Genomic DNA, 20,980 nt, shown 5'->3' with positions numbered 1-20,980 from the left:
GGGCCCAATCTTGCCTACTAGCCTCAGATCCCAACCCAGCCAGGGAGTACTGGATAGGGCACTAGGAGAGCAGGGCCTACAGACAAAGGCCTGTGCCTCCCTGAGACCTTTGATGGTTCTAATCCATGAGGCTGTCAGGAAAGCCCAAGGAGGCCAGTAGGTAGGAAACCCGGGGAGCTCATGTGCATTTGTGCAGGTGCGGGCTGCTGCCGCTCCCTGCTCTTGCTGCATGGAAGCTGCTATTTTAGAGACAGACGCTGAGCTAATGATGTCGTTGAAACTTATTTTACGCTATTAACACTCCCTGGGACAGTCATCCCAGTACACAGATTTTAATATCAAATCAGTGGGACCTAACTGATGTAGCTAAGGAAAGGACCTAAAAGTTTAATCCTTTGTAACAATTTTAGGTTCTTGGAGAGTAATTTGTTTCTCCTGGCAGGTGTACTTAATATTTACAGTAGGGATGAATTCAGTGTAGACCAGACAATAGAAAAGACCGGTCCTGGCTGAAACTCGGGCTGGGCTTCTCTACTCTGTCTCTCTTAACCCCTTTCTTGAATAGTTCAATTTCAGTCTGTGGTTGATGAAATCCAGATATAGCACAGCTCAGGATACTTGGCTTTCATTCTCTGCTGTGACCTCAGCAAACATCAGGAAATGATAAATGTGCATTGCCAGATTATCTCACTGTGGGGCTAACTTGGTTTAAAGCTAGATCAGACCTGAAGTGAATACATTTGAATATCCACCTCTCCTAATCCCATATCCACTCTCATCAAATGAGCTTCTACTTTTCCAAAAAGATACCTGAAAGCTAAATCCAAACTTCCATAACTGTCCCCCTGGAGTCCTATCATTGCCACCTTAAAAGAAACATCGTCTCCTAGGAGTTGCCACAGTTCAAAAGGCTTGCACAGCTCTGCTGGCTGTACTAAAATGAAACCGTTAGACATCCGAGGGCAGGAGAGCACAAGTGGACTGCCAAAGTCCTCAGACCAAGGTTACGTCATCCTTTTTCTTATACACTTCAAGAAATATACTTCTGAGAGGAAAATCAACAGCAGGATTTTCCCTTCTTAATTCCATATCCATATTTTTTTTTAAGATTTTATTTATCTTAAATAAAAGATAAATATCTTTTATTTGAGGGCGCCTGGGTGGCTCAGTTGGTTAAGCGACTGCCTTAGGCTCAGGTCATGATCCCGGAGTCCTGGGATGGAGTCCCACATCGGGCTCCCGGCTCGGCGGGGAGCCTGCTTTTCCCTCTGACCCTATCCCATCTCATGCTGTTTCTCTCTCTCTCTCTCTCAAATAAATAAATAAATAAAATCTTAAAAAAAAAAGATTTTATTTATTTGAGAGAGAAAGAGAGACAGAGCATGAGCAGAGGGGGAGGAGCAGAGAGGAGGGGCAGGGGAGGAGCCTGATGCGGGGCTCGATCCTGGCACCCTGGGATCATGACCTGAGCCAAAGGCAGATGCTTAACTGACTGAGCCGCCTAGGTGTCCCACCTCCTCCATATTTTTTCTTCAACTTTTAAACAGCATCTTCCGCCTTCACTGAGATCATGCTGAATCCTTAAGAATCTTTTTCTCTGGAGACTCTCCTCTAGAGCCTTTAAGGGCTCTTTAGCACCTATAGAATAAACTCTAAACTCCATAACACAGCACACAATGCTCTATTCATGATGTGGCCTTAATCTTTTCTTTACTTCTCACTTCTTCCCACAACCATGTACAATAGTCAGCCAAATTATTCATGTCAGTTATGCTCGGTGGCAGCTCACTTCAACTTCTGCTCTTACATCCTGTTGAGTTCATATTCTTGCCTAAGTGTATACCTTGACTGCCTGTGATGTATGAAGTGCCTAGTACTGTGCCTGGAACATAGCTATTACTTAGTAAATGGCAGATGTCATTATTAATGACACTTTCTTGCTTCAATTCTCTTTTTTTTTGCATTCAATTAATATTAATAGTTATTGTACCCCTGACAGTCCACACAAAAGGCTTTTATTTTGTTTTGTTCTTGTTTCATTTTGTTTTAAATTATTTTATTTTACTTTCTTCAAGTTCTTATTTAAATTCCAGTTAGTTAACTTATTAGCTTCAGGTGTAGAATTTACACTTGATCTTAGCCAAAAGGCCGAGAAGCGATGTTTCAGGTGTAGAATTTAGTGATTCATCACTTACATACAACACCCAGTGCTTATCACTACAAGTGCCCTCCTTAATTCATCACCCATTAAACCCATCTTCCCACCCACCTTCCCTCCAGTAACCCTCAGTTTGTTCTCTATAGTTAAGAGTCTGTTTCCTAATTTGCCTCTTTTCCCCCGTATGTTCATCTGTTTTGTCCCTTAAATTCCACATATGAGTGAAATCATATGGTATTTGTCTTTCTCTCACTGATTTATTTCTTGCTTCAATTCTTAAAAGAGGTAATATTAGTCATGCTGCCACTAAAACATTTGATCCCTGCCTAGAGCTTATACTCCAAATCCCTATCAAATTTTTCTTCTTGATGAGCTGGGCTAGACAATGAAGTAGTAACACTCACTGTTCCCAAGCATATGTATGGTGATAGTAATCAGAACAGTGGTTGCTTGTGGGGGGTGGGAGGGTGGAGATTGACTAGAAGAGGGCATAAAGGAACTTTCTGGAATGATGGAATTGTTCTATATTTTGATTGGGGTGTTGGTCATTATGACTATATATATTTACCCAAACTCATCTTATTATACACTTAAAATCAGTTCATTTTGCTGTCTATAAAATTTATCTTGATTTTTTTGAAAAAGTCAGAATCCCCTCTATTTTTTTTCCCATAAAGCAGAGTCAAAAACTCAAATGTCTACATGAGCTTTGCAGGTAAGGGAAATGTGTAGTGGGTTAGGTAGAATACAGTAGGGAAGGTTGAGGGCTGCTGACAAACTGGAGAGAGTCTGCTCTTATCCTGATCACATAGATAATATGTGCAAAAGCAGAATCTGTATTTAATAGACACTTCAGATGCTTGAATCATTAGCCAGTTCTCTGATGCACTGTGCTATGCCACAGAGCAATTAATAGTCTCCAAAGTGGGATGCATAAGATGATCTATTGAAATGTAGGAAGATAATATTTAGAAATTATTTCAATTTTTTTTCATTTTCATCTTTTTCTTCCTCTTTTCATTTTAGAATATACAAAGGAACCCACAGAAGGGAGTATACCACATTTATCTTTTTTTTTTTTTTTAAGATTTTATTTATTTACTTGACAGAGAGAGAGGGAACACAAGCAGGGGGAGTGAAAGAGGGAGAAGCAGGCTTCCCACTGAGCAAGGAGCCCAATGCGGGCCTAGATCCCAGGACCCCAGGATCATGACCTGAGCCAAAGGCAGATGCTTAATGGCTGAGCCACCCAGGTGCCCCTATCTTTTTTTAAAAAAAGATTTTCTTTCTTTATTTAAGACAGAGAGAGAGAGAGAGCAGGAGCAGTGGGGAGGGGCAGAAGCAGGCTCCCTGCTGAGCCTGGAACCCAATGCAGGGCTGGATCCCAGGACTCTGGGGTCATGACCTGAGCCTAAGGCAGCCACTTAACCGACTGAGCCACCCAGGCGCCTCCTACCACATTTATCTTGCATATCCTGTGCCAAGTCAAGCAACCAAAGCCTGGGGTGTGGGACATTTCAGAGAATGCAGCGTGTAGACAGATATGACACAGGAATGGGCACCGTTCCATTGGCACAACTGAGACATCATATTGGAGACCAACGCTGCTATAGCCACAGAAAGTAAGGAACAAACTTTACTGCCCATTTCATTCTGAGGGAAAAGGAGAGAGGACTGTAGAAATCACATCCTCTCCAATTCTAAAGTGCAGGCTGAATTGTGAGTGCTATATGATCTTCTGCAAAAGAAGAAAGAGTATGTGTTTGGCTGGAGGTGGAGCATGGGTGGCGAGGAGGTCTTCTCAAGGCCTCTGACCCTGGAGCAGCTGGGATGGTGATGCTTCACAGAGAAGCATGCCAGCTTCTTGATTAGCTGACCAGTGTGGTGAAGGCAGGCACACCTGTAAAGCCAGGGTAATGGCATCTCCTCTCTGGCCTGGCAGGTCAGAGAGCACAAAACCACAATTCTAGATTCCCATGTGCCTAGGCAACTCCTCAGACTAAACTCAAAGGCCAGTAGGAGTCCCAGGGGACATGGTGCCTGCCCATATAGCCACCTGAACCCTGCTGGTTGGAGATGTGGTCAGAAAGGACTGAATTCCTTCCACTCCAGTGGAATCAGGAAATCCAGAGAAACCCAGAGACAGCACCCTGCCTGGTCCCTTAATAAAAATAAAGTTTCTATTGCTCTAAATAAGACCTCATATATGGTTGCTTAAACAAGAATAATGTTTATTTATCTCTCAAGTAAAAGTTCAAATTTGTATGGTGGCTCTGACTTGCAAAGTTGTCAGTCTCCCAGATTCCTTCCATCCACTTGCTCCACTATCTCTAGGATGTTGCCCTGTTTAGATGATCCAAAATGCCCATGTGTGGTCAACGAAAAATTGATTGTAAATTGATTACTATAAGAAAAAAGGAAAAATTGCTTTGAGGACAACCACTAGTCTCTGGCACAATATGACAACCAAAGTCCAGCCCTGAAGCATGAAACTAAAGAAATCAAAAAGCAGTCTCATAGTGTGTGAGAAATGAAAGAGTTTTTTATATACTCCAGAGAACAATTTTTTTGGGGGCTCTTAACAGTAATAATTCTTTTTTTTTTTTTTTAATTTTTTTTTATTCTTATGTTAATCCCCATACATTACATCATTAGTTCTAGTTGAAGTGTTCCATGATTCATTGTTCGTGCATCCAGAGAACAATTTTTAAAAGCAGCCTTTTTGAGTCCAGTGTATTGGATGCCAACAGCCCATAGTTTCTGCACGAGGACGTTTCCGTGCCAAGGGTTCTATCTGTCCTGAATGACACAGCACACTTCATATATAAATGCGGTGGTACTGAGAGCAGTTGAGTTTTTTCAAACAAACTGGGCATTTTTTATTATATTTAAGGGAAGTGCAAAGGCACCGACTACAGAAGATGTGGCCACATTCTGTAGAGTAAATGTGTCGCCTACTCAGTTCAATCTCCGAGTACCCATCCATACAAATTCGACACTGGATATAACCAGGTAGTGTGCAACTTAAAGCTTCTCCTTCCAGGGCATTATGACAGGTACTGTTGGTTACATACACATCTCTGTTTCTCATCAACTCCTCCTTATCACTGCTCACCACATAGCTGCCAATTTGGCCTTGGGGTGACCTTGTATTTCCCCCTGGCCACCTCCTTTCTTCAGTAATCACAACAGAGTCATGGCAAGTTAGGTCAATCACTGTAGGTTCTAGGGATTCACAGGTGAGGTCAACTATTTCATCACTTTCCCTGAGATCTATCAGTTCTGCTTCTAAGACTATCTCAGGAGTTGGGCCTCCTTCCCCAGCTGTGTGGAATTCTTGGGTTTGTCTGGAATTCAGCATGCTACCGTAGCACATTCTTATATTCATTATGCTTGTTGGATCCAGTCTTCAGAGAAGTAAGTGATCTGTACCAAAGTTTACAGTTAATGTTCAAGTGCCCAGTGTCTCACAGCTGTTGGTCAGTTACTCTCTGACTTACATAAGAATTTAGAACCCAGATATTCTGGCATATTTGAACTCTGATTCTGGTTCCTCCTGTCTCCACCTCCACAACTGCTATGTTCCCACGTGGGTGGGTATAGGTTTGTGACTTTCAAGACAACTCAATCTGAATTTTTAACTGAAAAAAAAAATAGAGAAAAATTAAGTTTTGGTAATATACAAAGTAAGATTGATAAGCAGTGTAAAATGGATAGATATCCAGAAAAAAATGTGTACTCAAAATATTTTGATAGTTATGCATTTAAACAAAGTTTAAACTTTTGTCTTTCTGCATTCTATGTCCTGATAGCAGTGGGAAGGAAAAGCCCAAAGGGCACTGACATGAAGAAAAGCACAAAATCACTGCATACCAGGGCACCTAAGTGGTGTAGTTGATTGAGCATTTCGGCTCAGGTCGTGATCTAAGGTCATGGGTTTGAGCCCCGCACTCGGTGTGGAATCTGCTTGGGACTCTCTCTCCCTCTGCCCCCCCACCATTCATTCATTCTTTCTCTCTCTCTCAAATAATAGGTGAATAAATCTTAGGAAAAAAAAAAATCACTGCCTACCAAGAAAGGGTCACTACTGCATCCAAGATTCAGTGTGAGGATCTCAAGGAAACACTTTTTTTTGAGAGAGAGAGAGAAGTGGGAGGAGGAGCAGAGGGAGAGGTTGAGAGAGAATCTTAAGCAGACTCTGTGCACAGAGCCTGACTGGGGGCTTGATCTCAAAACCCTGAGATCATGACCTGAGCCAAAATCAAGAGTCGGACACTTACCTGACTAAGCCACCCAGGCACCCTGGAAACACTTATTTTTTACAAAGTAAAAATGAAGAGACCAAGAAGTTCTTTGCACATTTGGGTTTCTAATAGCAAATAAGAAATGAACCATTTAGTCCATGCAGAGGTTTATCTTGCCCAGCATTCCCTTTCTAACAGAGATATCAAGAAGAATTTTCTTGAAGAGTTTTATCCCAGATTCTGTTTTAGAAAAGAGGGGATGGAGTTCAAGCATTTGCCATAGAGAGACTTGGTTTGAGTCTAGCCTCTGTGACTTTGGGCACATGATGTAGACAGTTAAAGTTCTCAAACCTCAGCATGTAAATCCTTTCTAAAAATTATTTTGTAATTTAAAAAATAATGCATCTTCAGTGCTCATTAGGGAAATGTAAGTTAAAGCCATAATGAGATACCATTTCACACCCACTGGGATGACTATAATTTAAAAAAGATAATATGAAGTGTTGGTGAGAATGTAGAAAAATTGAGATTCTCATATAGTGCTGGTGGGAATGTAAAATGATGCAGCAGCTTTGGGAAACAGTCTGTCAGTTCCTCAAAAGGTTAAACATAGAGTTACCATATGACCCAGCAACTCCATTCCTAAGTGTATACTCAGGAGAATTGAAAACTTCTGTCCAGTCTGAAAACTTGAACATGAAAGTTGATCACAATATTATTCTTAATAGCCAAAAAGTAGAAACAACCCAAATGCCCATTAACTAATGAATGGGTAAACAAAATGTGGTATATCAATACAATGGAGTATTATTCAGCAGTAAAAAAGAATAAAGTACAGATACTTGCTATAATATGGATGATCTTTGAAAACATCATATTAGGTAGTAGAAGTCAATCACAAAAGACCATAAGCTGTGTGATTCCATTAATATGAAATGTCAAGAACAGACAAATCCATAGCAACAGCAAGATGAGTGGTTCCTTAGGCCTGGGGTGTTGAGGAGAAATAGGAAGTGACTGCTAATGGGTACAGAGTTTCTTTTTGGATAATGAAAATATTCTAAAATTGAGGTGATGTTTGCACAACTCTGTGAATATACTAAAACCCACTGAATTGTATTACTTTAAATAGATGAATTGTATGGTTTGTGAATTATATCTCAATAAAGCTTTTACCAACACAAGCCCTAGGACCTGGTGGGGAAGTGTGGGGTCCTAAAGGAAAATGGCGAGGAGGGCACCCTGAGGAAGGCACAATGCTCAAGGCTCCACCTGAAGCGTCAACCTACTTACCGAGGCAGTTCTTTTAGACCCCACAGACCCCTGCTTTTCACCAGATCACCGCCCTCAAGTATTTGCCTTCTAGGACCGGCCTGCTCCTCCTCCTTCACGCTGTGCCCAGGGAAACAGAACCTTCAGGTCGAGGCTGGGCTGCCCCGAAAAGCAGCACCCACCACCACCGACCCCACCCACGTACCCCATCGATGACTTCGCTGTTTTGTCCTGTCCAGCCCGGTCCTGCCCAGGGAACTATCCAGGGAGAATGCGCTGGAAGCGTGCGTTCCAGCGGCGCGCCACTTTCCGGCCTCTCCGCTGCTTCCCTGTCGGGTCTGGATAGAGCCTGAGCGACCAGAACCCGGGTGCCTGGCCACCCTGGGCCCGGAAGAAGGACCGAGGTGCTGCAGAGCCAGGGAGAGCCTGCGGATGGAGAGAAGCAGAGGGAGGGGGCGGCACGGAACGGGGAACTCACCGTGAACTCGCTTAGGCTGGCGGCGGCGCTCAGCGAAGAACAGCCAAGGTCGCGAAGCGAGGGGTCTCAGCGCAAGTTATCGACAGGACCGTGGAAAGCACTGGGGGTTTCCCTCCTTTTGACCCACTATTTTAGTTTCTCAACTGCCCAATCAAAACCCGAGTCCATGGTGGCTTGTCACCAGTCTCTGGGCGGAAAGCCATGTTCTAGGTTAGAAAAGGGGAGTTTCCCCGTCCTTAGTTTCGTCCCTCTGCGGGCTTCTGCTTTCTGAGAAAGAGGAGGCACTGGATTATTGTTTCTTTCCCCTGATCGTTAGATCAGCAACTCCCTACTCTCTAGAAAAGTGGTTCTCATTCAATAGAGATAATGTGCCTCTCTAAAATTTTGGAAATTAGGGCGCCTGGGTGGCTCAGTTGGTTAAGTGACTGCCTTCGGCTCAGGTCATGATCCTGGAGTCCTGGGATCGAGTCCCGCATCGGGCTCCCTGCTCAGCGGGGAGTCTGCTTCTCCCTCTGACCCTCACCCCTCTCATGCTCTCTGTCTCTCATTCTCTCTCTCTCAAATAAATAAAATCTTTAAATAAAATAAAATAAAATAAAATTTTGGAAATTAACAGGGCTATTTTTAGTCGTTCCAATGATGTGGTCACTATAGGTATATATATAGGGGCTGAGAGGGGCCCCAACTTCCCCACGCACACACACACATTCTCTCTGTCTCTCTCTCAGTGAATGGAAACCTGCTTATAATCTGGTCTTTACAATCACATATAAAAATGTGTTTTATTTTCCAATTATTTTATTTCTTGAATATGTATTAACTATTCAGTAGGCCAAGACTGTTACCAAACCAAAGTGGGCCCATTACTTGAGTTATAGACAGAGACTACACCAAATGGAGTTGCCTCAAGGTCAACTTTATTTGTACAGACAGGGAGATCATGCGGAATCATTTCCACAGCTGCATCTCCCTGAACAAGGGAAAGCAGGCCTCTTTTATTAACGTTTGGGATATTCAGAAGGGGATTTTAACATTCCAGTGAGGTTGAGGTAACTGCCACACTTTCTCAGTCATCTGGGCAGGCATCTTCCTCAAATGTTTCTTTTTTGTTCCAGTTAGTTTGTTTCTAAAAGGTAAGATTGACAGCTAGACAGAAGCTTCTAGAAGTTTAGTTCCTACAAGGTAGATGGGCAAGCAGAAGTTTCTACTTGAGATTTTCTGAGGTCAGGGGGTCAGGCTGGTGATAGGACCATATACACTGAATTTTCCAGGAATGCAACTACCAGACAACTAAAAGGAAGATGTGTTTTTGGTTTGCTTTTTGTATTTGGAATTTTACCTGTAGATATTCACTGTTTTAGAGGAGCACACCACAGCCAACAATACCATATCGGAATCTGAGCCGTCAATATAGTGCAACTCTCTGTCTTCAGTGTCATAGTTTACAGAGATCCTAGGCCAGTTGCAAGCATCTGGCACTTCTTACATGAGCCAGTGCAGCCAGGCTAGAGCATTCACATACTGAATTGCTTAGCCTTCACAATCGAATTAGTAAAGGGGTACCATTAAAGATCTTGATCTCCTTAAAAGGAGGTGTTGGGGAAAATGAGGAGGGGGAGTTGGATCTGATTGGAGTTAAAACTTCTAATCTACAATGGAGTCCTGGGGCCTGTGCCCATCAGTCTATCAAGCCTGAGCTTGAGTACTGGACTCCCCACCCTAGAAATCGAGCAGAGAAGGCTCCTATATACAAATGACCTGCTTACCATGCCGTCACCAGTTAGTGGCAGAACCCTTCATTTTACAGGTAAGAAAACTGAGGCCAGGAAAAATTAGGAGATTTGAAAGAGGATGAGCTGTGACAGAGGCAGGACTAGAAGCTCCTGGGAATGCAGTTTGTAAATTCTCTGAGCAAGATCATTCCCAGAAATCCTGAGGCTGCCAGAAGAGAGCAGGCTTCCCTTGGGGGAACTGTCCAGAATGAGGAGGACTTTTACCTAAAGCGCTCCATGGAAAGAAGTGAGGCATGGTTTCTTTTTTTCATCAGTTAAGTGTCAAAAAGTTTTCCCTTTTATCCCTTTGCTGTGGTTTTAGGTAATTTTACTTGCTGTAGGGAGCTATGAAAATAAATAACCACTGCAAGTAAAAGCAGTTGCCTGGAGCTTTACATTTTATGGAGCTCTTCTCACCACCATCTCCTTCTCAGAATAACACTTGAACAGTGCCTGGCGTGGAGGAGATGCTCCATATTCATTGAATAAATGATTGATCGAATAAGTGAACAAACTTTATGATGTAGGAATAATTATCCCATTTTATGGATATGGTGACAGAGTCAAGCCAGTAGTAATGGTTTCTCCAATTTCTTCTGTGGAATTAGAATTCAGACTCCGGTCTGAGTTCAGTGGTATTCACACTTTAATGCTAGCCCCTAGAAATCTGGAACTTTTAATGGAAGTTAGGGACTGCATGTGTTGTGGGCCCTGCAGAGGAAGTTGACAGGAAACTCTCAGTAGCCGACTGGTGCCCCACCCAGACTCTATGAACCCATACCCAGCTTTTTGATATTTTGCTGCTAACAACTAGCACCTGCACATTACCCCAGCCCTGCAGATTACCCTAAGGCACTGGAGTGAGCTGGAAGTACCTGGGAATTTTATGTTTCAGCCCACAACACACTCTGCAGCATATAGCCAAAGACAGGCTGATGTGAGGTGCCAAAGCCCAGCTTCTTTGCTTCAAGACAGAACTAACTTTGAGGGGTATTCCTTTGTTTTAGAGCTCCCATGGGACCAGGCTGAGTGTGGGACTTCTGAAATCACGCTTTCACTTGGCTTCTCCCCATTCCCTCTCCTTCATTCCCCCTCCCCCAAGTCCCTTGTTGATTTCTCCTGGAAGCCCTGTTTTTATAAGCCACATACACCCAAATTCTGGAGTCAGGGCCTGCTTCTGCAAGATCTCAACCTAACATGCTCCCTGACTCTTCAGATGATGAAAATGGCATGCACACTTCAAGACAGTAAGGATGCCTAGGAAACCCCTTCAAATAGCACTATGGCATTGTGTGGCAGCAAGAGTGCTCTGTTTTTTCTAGATGAAAACAGTAAAAAGAGGAAGTGGCCCGTGGGGGTGGGGAAGCCTCACATTTATTGCGGTCTTCAGTTAGGCCTGTCTGTTATAAAGATAGAAATATCTTCTTCGTTTCAAAGACTTTTTAATCATAGCAAGTGCTTGATGCATGACTAAATTTTTTTTCTTAATTCTATTTACCAGGGGTTTTTTTCCTAACTCAGGTTTATCTTCCTTCTTATTGCTCTCCAAAGTATCAGAATTGTTTCTAATGCATGAAGTTTCTAATCAAACTGCTCAGATATCTAGGACCCAAACTGGTTAGTCTTTGATTTTTTTTCTACAAGCCTAGAGTCCAAGGAGACAATTTCCCTGCCAAGCTGGGTGGGGCATGGGGAATCCCAGGGTGGTGTGCCAGCTCAGAGGTGTATATAGTTGCTGTCAAGATTTGTCTGCTAAACTGCATCCTCGCTGTGTCCAAGAACAGGGGCATCAGCAAGAATGGGGACCTGCCGTGGCCCTCATTCAGGAATGAGTTCAAGTATTTCCGAAGAATGACCACATCCTCCTCAGAAGGTAAACAGAATTTGGTGATTATGGGTAGGAAGACATGGTTCTCTATTCCCGAGAAGAATCGACCTTTAAAGGACAGAATTGATTTAGTGCTCAGAGACCTTGAGGAGCCCCCCCGGGAGCTCATTTTCTTGCCAAAAGTCTGGATGATGCCTTAAAAGTTTTTGAGCACCAGAATTAGCAAATAAAGTGGACATGGTTTGGATAGTGGGAGTCAGTTCTGTTTATAAGGAAGCCATGAACAAGCCAGGCCACGTTAAACTATTTGTGACAAGGAATGTGCAGGAATTTGAAAGTGACACGTTTTTTTCCAGAAATTAATTTGGAGAAATAAAAACTTCTCCCAGGTGTTCTTTCTGATGTCCAGGAGGAGGAAGGCATTAAATACAAATTTGAAGTATGTGAGAAGAATGATGAATGTGAAGGTGTTCTCTGATTTATTTCAAGTTGCTCCCCCTCCCCTCCAAACAATTGTATATGTTAATATTAGAAAAAAAGAGTATTGTTGACTTTAGGTCAATGGATAATTATTTCTAAACAATGAGTATTTATTAATTAATCTTAATTAGACTATAGTAAAGATCAATCTTATTTAGACCATATCAGATGCCTTTTGTGAAACATTTCTTGCTATAACAAGATGATGCCCATCAAGGATCAGCCCCTGCCTAGGGTAGTATATCTACCAAGAGCCAAAGTGAGAAAGTCCCCTGATAGCATGAGTTGAAACCAGGACCTATAGAGATAGGACTGGACAGATTTGTTCAAAGGTCAGAGATGGATTATAAACAGAAGAGCTAGAACTCAGATATTAAATGAAAATTAGATCAAAATAGGGATTATGAATTCTCTATGCATATCACACTTCTGAAAAAAAGTTCTGATCGTTTGGACAGGGAATCAGTAAGTTGAGAACTCTGGCATATTCCATAGGGATAGTAAAGAAGTCAGTAGGACACTACCTTTTTGAAGGTTTAAAGAGAAGGTTGAGACCTCTAAAAACTGTTTCTGATCTTCAGTGAGATTCCATGGGACATTACAATGATAATTCTTTACAAAAAAGAGGAATCTAATAACAAGCATATGGCTAAAATTAGAAATTGAAAAGGCAATGAATTGAAAATAGATAATGCTAGAAACCAAAATTATCAAGTTGGAAACTAAACTAAATTTCACTGAATTAAAAAATGAAAATTAAAAAAAAAAAAAGCCTAGAATCCAAGGAGAGATAAAGCTCATTTTTGCCCCTAAAACCTTAATGGCCACATCACAGACAAAATATTTATTTTATTAAGGAAAGACCTTGAATTTTTCCTCAAGAGCTTAGGGTATAAGCAATGAAGTAAAAAGCAACAGCCCGAAGATATTGGGAGAGTGATTGTACACAAACACTGGAAAAGACAACATTTGGGGCGCCTGGGTGGCTCAGTCGTTAAGCGTCTGCCTTCGGCTCAGGTCATGGTCCCAGGGTCCTGGGATCGAGCCCCACATCGGGCTCCCTGCTCAGCGGGAAGCCTGCTTCTCCCTCTCCCACTCCCCCTGCTTGTGTTCCCTCTCTCACTGTGTCTCTCTCTGTCAAATAAATAAATAAAATCTTAAAAAAAAGAAAAGAAAAGACAACATTTGCCAGTGCCTGTGTTGTTTCCATGTATGCCCTGTTTTCATGAGGGAGAATGAAAAAAAAGTGAGATATAACAATTATTATTAAAAAAAAATTTAAAACAAACAATAATAATAATAATGACCATTTCTTATGTTTTATTTCTTCTGACATTATCAAAATATAATTTCAAAGACTAGACATTAAACTAAATAATACTTTTCCAAAGCCATGTTCTTGGGAATATGTACACTCAGTGCAATGTTGCTTTCCTTCCTTCCTTCCCCACTCCCTTCCCCCTCCCTCCCTCCTTCCCCCCTTCTTTCCTCCCTCCCTCCCTCCCTCTCTTTTTCTTTCTTTCTTTCTTTCTTTCTTTCTTTCTTTCTTTCTTTCTTTCTTTCTTTCTTTCTTTTCTTTCTTTCTACATTCCGGTATAATTAACATACAGTGTTATTTTAGTTTCAGTTGTACAATATAGTGATTCAACAATTCTATACATTATTCAGTGCTCATCACGATATGTCTACTCTTAATCCCCTTCACCTATTTTACTCATCTTCCCACCTACCTCCTCTCTGGTAACCACCAGTTTTTTCTCTATGGTTAAGAGTCTGTTATTGTTGGGGCGCCTGGGTGGCTCAGTTGGTTAAGCGACTGCCTTCGGCTCAGGTCATGATCCTGGAGTCCCGGGATCGAGTCCCGGGATCGAGTCCCGCATCAGGCTCGCTGCTCGGCGGGGAGTCTGCTTCTCCCTCTGACCCTCCCCCGTCTCATGCTCACTCTCTCTCTCATTCTCTCTCTCTCAAATAAATAAATAAAATCTTTAAAAAAAAAAAGTCTGTTATTGTTGTTATTGTTTGGTTTGTCTTTTTTCTTTGTTCATTGTAAATTCCACATACGAGTGAAATCATGTATTTTTTTTCTCTGACTTCTTTCACTTAGTTAGCATTATACTGTCTAGATCCATCCATGTTGTTCAAATGGCAAGATTTCATTCTGTTTTATGGCTAAGTAATATTCTATTATATATATGTATATATAAATATATATATCACATCTTCTTTATCTATTGTATATATGTATATATATGTGTATATATATATGTGTATATATATATATCTCACATCTTCTTTATCCATCCATTATGAATACTTGGGATGCATGTATTCCTCCGAATTAGTGTTTTTGTATTCTTTGTAAATACCCAGTAGTGGAATTACTGCATCATATGATAATTCAATTTTTAACTCCATACTGTTTGCCACAGGGGCTGCATCAGTTTGCATTCCCACCAAAAATGAACAAGTATTCCTTTTTCTCCACATCCTCTCCAACACCACTGTTTCTTATGTTTTTTATTTTAGCCATTCTGTCGGGTGTAAGGTAGTATCTCATTGTGGTTTTGATTTGCATTTCCTTGATGATGAGTGATGTTGAACATCTTTTCATGTGTCTGTTGGCCATCTGTATGTCTTCTTTGGAGAAATGTCTGTTCATGTCTTCTGCCCATTTTTAATTGGATTATTTGTTTTTTTGTGTGTGTTGAGTTTTATAGTTCTTTACATATTTTGGATCTAAACCTTTATTGTATATGTGATTCGCAAATATCTTCTCCCATTCAGTAGGTTTTCTTTTAGTTTTGTTGGTTGTTTCCTTTGCTGTGCAGAGGTTTTTATTTTGATGTAGTCCCAATGTTTATTTTTGCTTTTGTTTCCCTTGCCTCAGGAGAGGTAGCTAGAAAGATGTTATAGCTGATGTCAGGGAAATTACTGCCTGTCCTCTCTTCTAGGATTTTTATGGTTTCAGATCTCACATTTAGGTCCTTATTCATTTTGAGTTTATTTTTGTGTATGGTGTCAGAAAGTGGTCCGGTTGCATTCTTTTCATGTAGCTGTCCAGTTTTCCCAACACTGTTTGTTAAAGAAACTGTCTTTTTCCCATTGCATATTCTTGCCTTCTTTGTTGTAAATTAATTGACCATATAATCATGGGTTTATTTCTGGGCTCTCTTCAATTCCATTGAAATATGTTCCTATCTTTGTGCCAGTTCCACACTATTTTGATTACTATAGCTTTGTAGTATATCTTGAAATCTGGGACTGTGATTTTATTCTTCTTTCTCAAGGTTGCTTTGGCTTTTCAGAGTCTTTTGTGGCTCCATACAAATTTTAGGACTAATTGTTCTAGTTCTATGAAAAATGCTGTTGGTATTTAATGGAGAATTGCATTACATTTGTAAATTGCTTTAGATAGTGTGGACATCGTAACAATATTTGTTTTCCCAATCCATGAACATAGACTGTCTTTCCATGTATTTGTGTCATCTTCAGTTTCAACAATGACCCTTTAAAAAAAATAAAACAGGGGCACCTGGGTGGCTCAGTGGGTTAAGCAGCTGCCTTCAGCTCAGGTCATGATCCTGGGGTCTTGGGAGGGAGCCCTGTGTCCCAGGGAGCCTGCTTCTCCCTCTCCCTCTGCCTGCAGCTCCCCCTGCTTGTGCACTCTTTCATGCTCTCTGTCAAATAAATAAATTAAATCTTTAAAATAAATAACAGACAAACAAACAAAACAAAACAGGAGTGCCTGGCTGGCTCAGTCGTGGAGCATGAGACTCTTGATCTCAGGGTTGTGGGTTGGAGCCCCATGTTGGGTATAGAGATTATTTAAAAGTAAAATCTTTTAAAAATTTAAAATAAAATACAAATAAAACAAAAAATGAAAATCTCTTGAAAAGCTAACCATGCCAAATTGAACACTGATAAGTGATCATCTCTGGCTGGTGAGACTAACAAGATTTTTTTTTCCTTTCTGCCTATATAAACACCTTATTGTTTAAAATAATGAACTATACTCAGTAAAAGATGTAAAAATTCAAATCATATATAAGTATGTAGAATAATATATATTTTTAAAAGTCTACTTTCAAGGGGCGCCTGTGTGGCATAATCAGTTGAGTGACCGATTCTTGGTTTTGGCTCAGGTCGTGATCTCAGGGTTATGAGATGGAGCCCTGGATCGGGCTCGGTGCTCAGCACAGACTCTCCTTAAGACTTTCTCTCCCTCTCCCTCTGCCCCTCTACTCCATGCTCATGTGCTTGCTCTCTCTCTCTCATAAATAAATAAATCTTAAAAAAAAAAGTCTACTTTTGATTGTTCTGGACTTCAAGGGAAGATGGCCAAGTAGGAGGACCCTAAGCTCACCTCATCCCACAGACACAACTATAGATAACACGCACATCAGTGTAAATAACTGGGAAAAACGACCCGGAGACTGGCAAAACACACACTACAACTACATGTAGAGGAGAGGCCACATTGTAGAGGGTAGGAAGGGCAGAGATGAGATAGGGAGCTATCTCAAGCATGGGTCTGGTTGTGGTAGGAAGGGAGCTGAGGGTGTGATGAGGAAAAAGAAACAGACTATCAAACCAGGGAGCCTGCACTGGGAAGAGGAATCCCCAAAACATTTTGCTTTGAAAACCAGAGGGGCAGGGCTGAATTTCCTAAGTTCTTGCAACCACAGCACTTAAAGCCTGGAACTTTACAAATCAGCAGTCTCAGATCTAGGAGAGCTGGGAGAGTGATAGGAAACTGAGTCCCTGCCCTTAAAGAGACCCCACAACAAACAGCCTACAGAGATTTGGCTGAGAAGCAGCAATTGGAAAAACGCCTGGGGCATATGGGAGGGAGAATTATTCACTAATCTGAGTTCAGTGAAGGACTTCTCCAGGAACAAAGGAGCTGGCAGATGTCATTTCCATCCCCCTCCCCCCAGCATAAACACAGAGCCACCTGCAGAAACCAGCACAGCATGGGCATTCACTACCTAACTGCTTACATCACAGCTGCCCCCTCCAGCTGGACCAGCGTTGCAGGTCCCTTCCCCCAGAGGACTGGTGCAAACCTTGCCAACGCTGCATATCTGGACTGCACACTTTGCAGAGCCTCAGTCCTGGCAGTGCCATGGCAGTCACATCCCACGAAGGATGTGCGCACCTTGTTAAAACTGCCTGCCCCAGCTGGCTCCATCTTGGTGACAGCTGTGCATCCCCTGCGGGAAAGGACGAGCACACACAACTTCTGGGCTCCGCAGCCCCTGCCTGCATGTGCTTTGTGGCGCACCACCCTCTGACCCTGGTCTCCGAGGCAGCTGCTCATCCCCTGTGGAAAAGGATTGGCAGCACCTTGTTAAAAGTGCACATCCTGCCCACTACTTTCAAGAGCAAGAGACTTTCCTACCAAACAGAAACAGACACAGAGAGTTAGACAAAATGAGACATGAATATGTCACAAGTGAAAGAACAGGACAAAATTACAGCAAGGGAACTGGAGAAGCCTGATGTGGGGCTGGATCTCAGGACCCTGGGATAGTGACCTGAGCCAAAGGCAGATGCTTAACCTACTGATCCACCCAAATGCCCCTGTTTTTGTTTTTAATAGACTTTATTTCTTAGAGCTAGTAGTTTTTTGTTTTTTGTTTTTAAATGTTTTATTTATTTATTCATGAGAGTCAGAGAGAGAGAGGCAGAGGCAGAGGGAGAAGCAGGCTCCCCGCCGAGCTGGGAGCCCGATGCGGGACTCGACCCCAGGACCCTGGGATCATGACCTGAGCCGAAGGCAGACGCTTAACCATCTGAGCCACCCAGGCGCCCAGAGCTAGTAGTTTTTAACAAGTTCCACAGGTCATTCTAATGTGCATTTAGGATGGAGAGTGACCAGTCTAAGTAAGTCACTGCTCAGTCTGCTCAGCTGAGTTCCTGCAAGCATTCCCTCAAATACCCTTGCTCTGATGTTTGGAATTACCCACACCTGTCACACCTTCATACTTCCCATAATTTGCACCCCCTGCCTGGAAACCCCAGATTCCACTCACCATTCAGGAGAACCACTATCACCAAGTCTCAACTCAAGCAAATGGCTTCCCTAACACCTAAAGTTTCTTGTTGTTCCCTGAACACATTTTCCTATCACCTAGTTCTTTGGGCATACCTACATTATACTCTTTATCAGGATGTTTTTCAATTGTTTGATCACATGTCTGCCCCTCCACTAAACTGAAGCAATTTGAGAGCAGTTTTGTGTTTTATTCATCTTGTCAGTACTTAGCACTAACAAATTCTTGGTCAAACAAATGCACAATGCTGCGTGTATGAACTATATTTTGAAACTGAAAAATCTAGTATTTTTCATTCAAAGTTTATCTATTGTTTGCTAAAATATGAAACCCTCAGGTACTTTTGATTCCTCTTAGAGTCTGCACATTCCTTGTGTCTTGGCCCAAGGAACAGAACACTGGCTAAAAAACAGACATGGTAGGGGCGCCTGGGTGGCTCAGTTGGTTAAGCGACTGCCTTCGGCTCAGGTCATGATCCTGGAGTCCTGGGATCGAGTCCCGCATCGGGCTCCCTGCTCAGCAGGGGGTCTGCTTCTCCCTCTGCCCTCTTCCCTCTCGTGCTCTCATTCTCTCTCTCTCAAATAAATAAATAAAATCTTAAAAAAAATAAAAATAAATAAAATAAAATAAAAAACAGACATGGTCTCCCAGCAGATCACTGTGTCACCCTAAGTCATTTAATTTCCCTGGGATCTTGTTCCTCATCTGTAAAATGAGGATTGCTGAGGCCCCTTCCACCGTGAGTCAAGCCCTATATAACAGGGGTTTACACTCTTTTCCAAGTGACACTTGAAAACTGTTTTCCTGTTCGAAAACAAAGGAGGGGGGGCACCTGGGTGGCTCAGTAAGTTAAGTACCTGCCTTCAGCTCAGGTTATGATCCCATGGTCCTGGGATGGAGCCCTGAAGTGGGCTCCCTGCTCAGCTCTGCCCCTCCCTCTGCTTGTGTTCTCTCTCTCTAATAAATAAAACCTTCAAAAAAAAAAAAAAAAAACGGAAGAGAGGGACTGATATATAAGAAAACTGAACACATCAAGTTTCACCATTGTTTTTATTGAAACACAATTAACATAAGTCAAATTATGTGCAACAATGTGTCTGATGTAAGAGATGAATATGAATTTTATATGACAGTGTCTTACCCACTATAACAAATTTCCAATAATTTGACAATTATCTTTCAATTTTCAAATTTCAAAATTTCAAATTTCAAAAATTTCCCCCAAATTCTAAACAAAGTATGCAAATTGGAAATTAACTCTAAACATGCATAACTATCTTCTTATCCAGTTTTGTGTGAATAGACTGAACAGTTCAGATCTGACCAAGATATTGATGGTGAACAAGAGAATTCTCCCCTCCCCACCTCTAAGCTTCCAGCCCCACAACTACAGCTACCTGCCCAGACAGGTCAAATATAGCGACACAATGACCAATGTAGAATTAGCATGTAGATTGTATTTGTATCATCATCAATATAACTTTATGATTTGTATTCAAAAAGCATAAAAGCATATCAGGATTAAAAAGAACATAGTATTTGTTCAATCTAAATGCACCATCTTCAAACCTGGAAAAAAGAAAATAGATTTGTTAGCAAATACATTTATTTTATTTAGATTATAGATCACACCACCAAATTTGTCCAACTTTTGCTGTGTTGTAAAAGAAATAGCTGCAGACGGTTTTCCAAACCCATTACAAAGAGCATAGCCCATTAATTTATCCCACTGGTTCTCCCACAACCTTACAGGAAAGAAGGCTGGTATTAGAGTTCAGATCCCAGCTCTCCCATTTAGTAACTGTGTGACTCCGGGCAGGTCACCCAAACTCTCTGAGGCTCTCTTAAACGAATTTCCCTGTGCTAGGATGTAACAGGAAATTTGAATAGGTTTTCAGTAGCATGGTACCCTGTGGAGATGAATTTCACAGAAAAGCTGGATTTTCTACCTCTGGACTCCAACAGTGCAAAGAAGTCCAATTCCTCCCTCTTTCACACTGCTGAATAATAAAGCAACTGCTATGCAAAGGAAGAGAACAGTTCATGTCTGAAGGCCCAGGGATGCCCACCACAGAAATGGAAGAAGAAAGATCAAATCCTCACAGGTAGTGTGGGTAACTAGCTGCCTCTATCCTGGTAGAGTGCTCCAACAGCTCCTCTGACTTTTTTAGAGGGCTAGGGAGACTGGCAGCTTTAGACCGGGGCACACGCCTTTCTCAAGCCACTCCACGTTCCCTGTAGGATTCCTTCTTACCTGCTGAAATGCTACCCTGGTTAATGTCTTCCCTATAATGAGGGTTATCCTACAGAGTTGTCTGTAAATAGTTCCCAGGACAGCAAAACAAGAAAAGTTATTTTCTTAAGGTTAGAAACCTACCTCCATGATGTTGGTTAGTTGTCTCGCTCTGTGAAAAAGAACACGGAGAAAGAGAGTAAGCTTTACTTTTAAAATACTACTAACAAATGTCTAAAACATTTGTTGTCCCTAATCCTGAATACCCAGTAGGGCCCAATCTTGCCTACTAGCCTCAGATCCCAACCCAGCCAGGGAGTACTGGATAGGGCACTAGGAGAGCAGGGCCTACAGACAAAGGCCTGTGCCTCCCTGAGACCTTTGATGGTTCTAATCCATGAGGCTGTCAGGAAAGCCCAAGGAGGCCAGTAGGTAGGAAACCCGGGGAGCTCATGTGCA

General features: G+C 42.0%; 1 protein-coding gene and 2 pseudogenes across 4 annotated transcripts in view; 1 reads left to right on the top strand and 2 right to left on the bottom strand.

Moving 5' to 3' along the window:
• Nucleotides 1-4,368: 4,368 nt before the first annotated feature.
• Nucleotides 4,369-8,305, bottom strand: LOC115941232 (E3 ubiquitin-protein ligase RNF4 pseudogene; annotated as a pseudogene). 3 transcript variants are annotated; one of them, XR_014148608.1, is made up of 3 exons: nt 7,880-8,276; nt 7,696-7,794; nt 4,369-5,799 (listed from the first exon to the last, which is right to left on the bottom strand). The product of XR_014148608.1 is annotated as an E3 ubiquitin-protein ligase RNF4 pseudogene, transcript variant X1 (transcript). The 3 variants fall into 3 exon arrangements; XR_014148609.1 differs by lacking the exon at nt 7,696-7,794 and having other exon boundaries at nt 8,153-8,305; XR_014148610.1 differs by lacking the exon at nt 7,696-7,794.
• Nucleotides 8,306-11,633: 3,328 nt separating this feature from the next.
• LOC102737432 (dihydrofolate reductase-like) lies at nt 11,634-12,230 on the top strand (annotated as a pseudogene).
• Nucleotides 12,231-19,319: 7,089 nt separating this feature from the next.
• The window catches only part of B2M (beta-2-microglobulin), a 6,210-nt gene continuing 4,549 nt past the window's right edge, over nt 19,320-20,980 (bottom strand). Inside the window, exons 3-4 of the mRNA XM_006727449.3 lie at nt 20,666-20,693; nt 19,320-19,857 (exon numbers count right to left, since the gene is read on the bottom strand). Coding sequence (XP_006727512.1) covers nt 20,680-20,693 — 14 coding nt within the window. The 3' untranslated portion in view covers nt 19,320-19,857; nt 20,666-20,679. The remainder of the gene's footprint in view (nt 19,858-20,665; nt 20,694-20,980) is intronic.

The sequence above is a fragment of the Leptonychotes weddellii genome, chromosome 9 (assembly GCF_054177405.1).
Source record: "Leptonychotes weddellii isolate Sample4059 chromosome 9, ASM5417740v2, whole genome shotgun sequence".
In the NCBI taxonomy this organism is placed as follows: Eukaryota; Metazoa; Chordata; class Mammalia; order Carnivora; family Phocidae; genus Leptonychotes; species Leptonychotes weddellii.
The sequence above is the reverse complement of the archived record's forward strand: the minus strand, read 5'-3'. Positions and strand labels throughout refer to the sequence as shown.